Source organism: Pagrus major, chromosome 15, assembly GCF_040436345.1.
Source record: "Pagrus major chromosome 15, Pma_NU_1.0".
NCBI lineage: Eukaryota > Metazoa > Chordata > Actinopteri > Spariformes > Sparidae > Pagrus > Pagrus major.
The window spans coordinates 15094641-15101313 of record NC_133229.1 but is presented as its reverse complement, the minus strand read 5'-3'; the positions used below and the strand labels follow the sequence as shown (position 1 = coordinate 15101313).

The 6673-nt window shown below is 41.8% G+C and overlaps 1 protein-coding gene across 1 annotated transcript; it reads right to left on the bottom strand.

Moving 5' to 3' along the window:
• Window positions 1–1671: 1671 nt before the first annotated feature.
• On the bottom strand, window positions 1672–5097 carry emx2 (empty spiracles homeobox 2). Its single transcript, XM_073482440.1, has 3 exons — window positions 4707–5097; window positions 3369–3553; window positions 1672–1839 (listed from the first exon to the last, which is right to left on the bottom strand). Exons 1-3 carry the CDS (start codon window positions 5095–5097, stop codon window positions 1672–1674), a joined length of 744 nt encoding a protein of 247 aa, XP_073338541.1.
• Window positions 5098–6673: the final 1576 nt, after the last annotated feature.

The window sequence follows — 6673 nt, the reverse complement described above, 5'->3', positions numbered from 1 at the left end:
TGGTTTGTTTGTGTGTAAATAGGGAATCATTTCCTGCTCTAAATAGCATCTTTCTAGTTTCGCCTACAGGCTCCTAAAGAAGCCCTGCAATGTTGCAGCCGCTTGCAGCACGATGGAGCCCACAAGACAAGATTTTAAACAAAGATCCCATTTTGCGGCACATTGCAACCTTCCCTTATCGCGTCGTGAGGGGTAGTCAGATTGTACTAAATTATGTCCAACCAAGCCCCCTTGGATCCGTGGATTAAGAGATTAAAGTGGACCACTGGGCAATACATCCCCTTTCCCCCTCATATTACTCGCATGATAATTGCCTAAACTGATTTGCACTTTCACAAAAGCTTGTAGGGACTCTTTGTAGCCGGAGCGGAGCAGACGCTGCAGCCCCTCAAAAATAAAACTAATGCGGTCTATATCAGACTGAGAAACAAATGCAGAGCTGAGGACAACAAATTACAGGCTGCAGCTTTTTTTTTTTCCTTTTTTCTTTTCTGTGTGTTTTTAAATTAAACTGTCCAAACCTCCCTGTAAACTCAATCCAAATTGTTCTGTTTGGTGGCACAAAATAAGAATAAAGGCCTCCATTCAGCTGCTCTCTGTAATCAAAAGTCTATACTTTTACTGCGCGCAACATATTGATAAAACTTTATTGACAAAATATTGACAATTACATACTTCTTGGAAGTATACTTTGTGTTAAAATTGTAGCAAACTTAACACAAACACAAAAATTATTTACATTCTGTAAAAGAGGGTTTAACAGAAACATTAACTTTTAGCATTCTGTACATGGAATACGCTCAGTGCTTGAAGTTTTTTTTTTTCTCTCTCAATTCTTGCATTTAGTCCTTCGTGGCAACTTTCACTGGAGGGTCAAAGTCCTGACAGAAGGCTGCGTGGGGCCACAGCGACACATTGGTAAAGCTTTAGGTTAAAGGAATGTCCTGATACCTTCCCTTTAAATATGTGGTCTGATTGACTTTTTAGAAAGTTGTTTTTTAAATTTTTTTTTTATGAAGTCGAATTTTTTGTTCTGTTTTCTTTAAAAAAAACACTATAACGCAGCACCGCTACTTCATATGTTTTCACAATCACTTTTACACGAGAATCATTAATTAAAGACTGCACACTTTGTAAAAAGGAAGAAGCACGACATCTCTCTGTTTGAAAATAGAGTTAAAAACAAAATTGATTTTTTTTTCTTCTTCTTCTTGGTTTGAGAAAACTTGTCAAATTAAAACAACTACCAAGAAAAAAAAACTGTACCATGCAATTCAAGTTTTACAAAAGCAGTTTGGTGTTTTGGTATCTTGAGTGGAAACGTTTTGTTTTGTTTTTTTTTCATTTAAAAAAAAAAACCTTCTGAAGTGCAAACGTCCAATATGAATTGGAGAAAAAATAGGTGGTGGTAGATGGGAGATTGTAGTGGTGGTGGTCGGTGCGTGGAAGGGTTCAGGTAGGTGGACTGAGACACTGTCAGTCACATCTTCCTGGGTCATTTGGACTGACAGACCCACACGGTGACAGCAGTGCCACCAGCCGGGTTTCTCTCACCCTCAGCTGCCGATCTCCGGAGATCTGAAATGTAATTGGCTTTTAACCCTCTCACTGTCTCTACACGGCATCATTTATCCAAGTCCTCCTTCAATCAGACGCTTATATAGTTTTTTTTTAATCGTCCGAAGTGACATCAATTTCCTCTGGGCTCGACTGTTTAGTCGCCAGTCTCCACCGGTTTATGTGATGCGATCCTTTCTTCTTCTGCTGAGACTCGGAGCCCTCCTCCTCCAACTTCTGTCGCTTGAACTTCGTCCTCCGGTTCTGAAACCACACTTTTACCTGAGCAGGGGAAAAAGAGAGAGAAAACAAAAAAGCTCAGGATCAGTGTCACGAGATAAAGCGCGATTGGCCAGTGCGTAAAACCACGCGTAAAAGGGACGCATTGTTTGGATAGCAGGGCTAAATACAGGCAGGCAGCGGTGCAGTGGAAATAAAAAGGTAAACTGTGACCTGCAGCTGGTGATCATAGAGCAAAACAACCGGCAGAATAAGCAAAGATCAATTATAATCTCAGAAAAGCGTTGATTCATGTCATTTAAGTGACAAAATCATAGATCCATAATTATTACTCCAATAAATAATATAAATTTAACGCACAAAGAGGGAACACAGCCTAATGAAGGTCAGTCAACTTTTAAAAATAAAACGGTACAAGTTATCATTCATTACATCCCATAATAAGCCCCCAGAAATAAAATAAAAATGTAAACAAAGTAAAAGCCAAGACATGAATAAACTCAAAGTGTTTTTATTTATACCCTCACAAACATTTGTCTGGGAAAACTTTTGACGCTTCATCCAAAGTAGGTCAGACTATTTTTTTCCCCCTAACTCTAAATATTTCCAGGCCAACATGTGAACGTTAAAAGAATTTTTTTCTTTAAAAAAAGGGGGGGGAATCACATCCACGCCACATATTTAACATGTATTTCCACACGCTCCTCTGAATCGACTGAGCTCTGTTAAACGGTGCCGTGGGGAATTAACAACATCTAAATCGATAAATTGTCTGCTCCTGCTTTGTCACTCCGCGGCCCCTTTTAGCGCTTAAATGGCAACTGAGGTGCATTTAATAAGCCTTCAGTGGGCTAATTGAAGTAGGTGACGGTTCATTTCTCCCTTCAGTCCCTCCAAAGGCCCCGCCGTCCAAAGGAGACACAGCGGACAAAAGACAGCGGCTGATGGGCTCAAACAGCATCTTAAATATGGCAGGGGGAATTCACTGAACCCGCCTCGCTCTTTGTATCGCCTATCCCATAAAATGGTTAACTGGTTAATTTGCCCTCCATTTTGAAAGGCAACATTCTCCCCCCAAAACAAAGTAATTCAACCCCTCCTAAAATGAGGTTAGGCCTATACAATGACAGTGGATTTGATCCAACAGAAAGCCTCTGTCTTCGATTGACAACAGGCATTTATGGACTCCGCTGTGTAGAAAACAATTTGCTTGCTGATTATTTAAAATGACTGTTTTCATAACTACACGTCTCGTCTTTATTGTCACGCGTGAACATACATTCATTTTTTTTTTTATAGCGGCCTGCTTTTTAAAGGGCTCCATGACGCACGTGCCACGATGAAGAAAAAAACCAAAACAAAACAAAAATATCGCTTCTATTCCACAACACCAGCCTTCATCGTGTGAAAAATGTCTTCTTATAATAACAACAAAAAGGGGACTGAAGCTGAGAGCAGGCCTGGTGACACACAGCAGCAAACAGTGTAAACATTTCAAAATAAAACGAGCGCGTCGTCCAAAAAGACGAGGCGTGAAGTTTAATGTTAAAGGGAGATGTTGAGTCTCTTACCTGAGTTTCTGTGAGGCTAAGGCTGTGGGCGAGCTGTTTTCTTTCTGCTCCCACCACGTAATGGTTTTTCTCGAACGCGTGTTCGAGCCGCAGGAGTTGCGAAGGTGAAAAAGCTGTCCGGATTCTTTTGGGCTTTCTGGCCAGCGCGTTGTGCAAAAGGAAGCTCTCTGGACTCGTTTCATTGCCTGGGAACGAGCAGAGAACGAGGGTCTGTCATTACCTTTTTTTTTTAAATTCACAACATAATAACATTTGTAAGACGAACAGCAGGCCTGCGCACTGCTGTGGGACAATAGTCCACAGAGGGCAGACTGGAAATACAGCATGATGATAATGTCTGAGGAGAGGCTGGACATCAGTAAAGAAAAGAAACACGTGTGTATTTTAAGTTACTTCTTATTGTTGACTTTCTAAGGTGAATGAGACCACCGCAGGAAGACAAGAAGGAAGCAACACAAAGCAGAGGGGTATAATCCTGGGCCTAATTAAATTAGCTCAAAAACATCCTTTGTAAACAAAATCACAGGTAAAATGGAAGCAGCGTGAAGACGTTTAAATACACAGCAGCCAGAAAGCACGTTAGAAATTAATTGAGTATTCATTCACGTAAAAAAGGGTAATTTTGCTTTAATTTGTCCGAAATTAACAAGTAATGACGAGTATGAACATCGTAAAATTAACAACCAAAAGTAAAAATTAATGATCGAATTATCTAGTGTAAACATCACGCAGGTAAACTCAATTTAATGATAAAATAATAATACAATTAAAATGACCCCAAATTTGACTTATGTCAGCCTTTAAAAAATAGCAATAGCTTCGTGAAATAACCATCAATATTGTTTCATTCTTTCCCTTTAAAAACAACATTTGTTATCATGAAAGAAGCCTGAGCTTAACCTGCAGAGCAGCGACATTCATTAGTTTCGTTTTACGCAGGCCATATATCATATCTATATGTAACCTGCAGGACCAACAGTGTACAAACATGTCAACATTTCTTGTAGTCTTTTTTTTTTTAGCCTTGAATAGACGCTGGAAGCAGCAGACAGCTACACCCGCCGAGGAAACAATTGTTCTGTTGTCTGTTTCTTCTAATTGAACAAATTCATTATTTGTCAGGGTCATTTTTTGAGAGAAATAATCCTGTAAATACATTTCTGTTGTGGCCGGAGAATTAAAAAAAAAACTGCTCTGCTACAGATCGCATATTTTTAATTCCAACTACATCTGCTCTCTGTACTGATGGACAGGGAGAAATTTACAGTCTCTACTCTCGAGCCGCTCGGCACGTTTCGTGCGTAAAAGTGAGCCAAAGGAAGCACGGTGATAACTTACCTTGAAATCTGTGACCCAAGTACCTATATCTGTGTAATAACCAGGGGTAGAAAGTTGATGGGTCTCTTTGCTGGCTGGCAAAAAGAGGGTGCGGACTGTGTGAGGATGAAAGCGGGTGAGCGGCCAGAGCGTGCGGCGGGGCCACCGGATGCACCGGGACGGCGGAGTTTTGCTGATGAGAGACCGCCTCGGCGAACACCAAGTCCGGGTTAGAGTAGACGCCCCTGCCGCCGGAGTGAAAGCCGTTGAGAAAGGGGTTCATCTGGCCGGAGTTTGCATAGCTGAGAGCCGCTGGCCTGATGGGCTCCTCGGTGCGGGACGCCGGTACAGGATTATCCTTCGCCACTAAAGACTCTATAGTAAAACACCTCTTGGGTGTAGGTTGAAACATGGTCTGATAGTCCGGATTCCCCAGTTTAAGTTAAAGTTGTCGGAGGCGCTCTCGCTTAGAAAATACTCCACACCCAAGAAAAGGGGCAAAGTTTCTGCGCAGTAAATAAGTTGGGAAAAGGCGGCAGTGTCGAGGAAGCCAAAATAAAAAGTGCTCGGCTACTCCCAGACTAATCCATGGATGTGATCGTTTTCCTCGCCGTGTTCGTGCAGGCAGATTTGTTAGTTCATGAGCCTAATTAGCGCTGCAGTCCCATAAACAGCTTCCTCTGAAGGCTGTAATGGCATGGTGATTGGTCGCTGCCGCTGCTGCTCGCCTTAAGGTGGAGAAGGGGAAGACGCTTAAAAAGTGCGTCAATGGGAAGCAGGGGCGCGGAGAGGCGGACTCGACGCGCAACACGGAACGGATTCGTCCAGAGACTAGCCCCCCGCACGCGCGCGCACACAGACACAGACACACACACACACATACGCGCACATATCTCCAGGACATTTAACACACTCATCTGGACCAGTAGAAAAGCTCAAGGTAGCCTGCTTATTTGCATTTACGGCCTATGACAGGTTCAAACTGATTTTTGGGGGGTGGGGGTGTGTGTAGTGTGAGTCCAGCCTGTGATTGCTTTTAATTACGCACAACAAGGTTGCGCAAACATCAAATCAGCTCCATTAAAGTCTATTTTCGTTGCTATGCGCGCGGATAATATTTAGCACGAGCTTAATTGGTCAGTCGGCCTTCATTTAATTCTCTACTCTGTTCCTGTTTTTGGTTTTCTAACTGGATCCATGAAGAGAAATTGTTCTTGTTTCGTTTCCATTTTTCTTCAGATTCTTTTAGGATAAGTTTGGAGGTAAAGACTCTTCATGTCCTCTGGATGAGGTGTCTGGGAGACATAAACAAGCTCTGGCCATGCGGCTTTTTGTCAACTGTGCGGGACTCTGCGTGAAGACTGACAGAGCCTTCAAAATTCAATAACACCTTCCCGCTGACGAGTCGCTGTGTGTCAGTGTTCCTCAGCGCAGGGTGCTCAGGTGTGTGTTGGAGGAGCTACCTGTGACTGCAGCCTGTCAGCCCTGTGCGGATCACACAGCTGCAGCCACGGCCGCGCACCGAGGCCCCTCATAAACACATGATACACACGGATTACACTGACGAGGCTCTATCAAATGAACACGTGCAAAAGTGAAGAATGCTGTTTTTTGTGTTTTTAAAAAAATAATTTACTTCAATACATTTTAATTTCTATTTTGTCTTTGTACATTTTTTATGCAAATGTTCAAATATTTTTTAAATTATGTTATTATGACCTGAATTGTAAAATTATTTAAGAGCGAGATTATTATTATTATTATTATTATTATTATTATTATTATTATTATTATTATCATTATTCTCGTCTCTTACTTTTAGGTCATCTATACGAGCCTTTTGTACATGTGTGCTTGAGGTTTTATTTGTTGCGGTAGGTTCAGGGTCTGTGGAATAAAATACAAACTACAGACTAAAATGGGTTCTTGAAGCTGTCAGAGCACCAACAGCTGTCCAACACATAATACGCCTGGTTTGACATTTTATA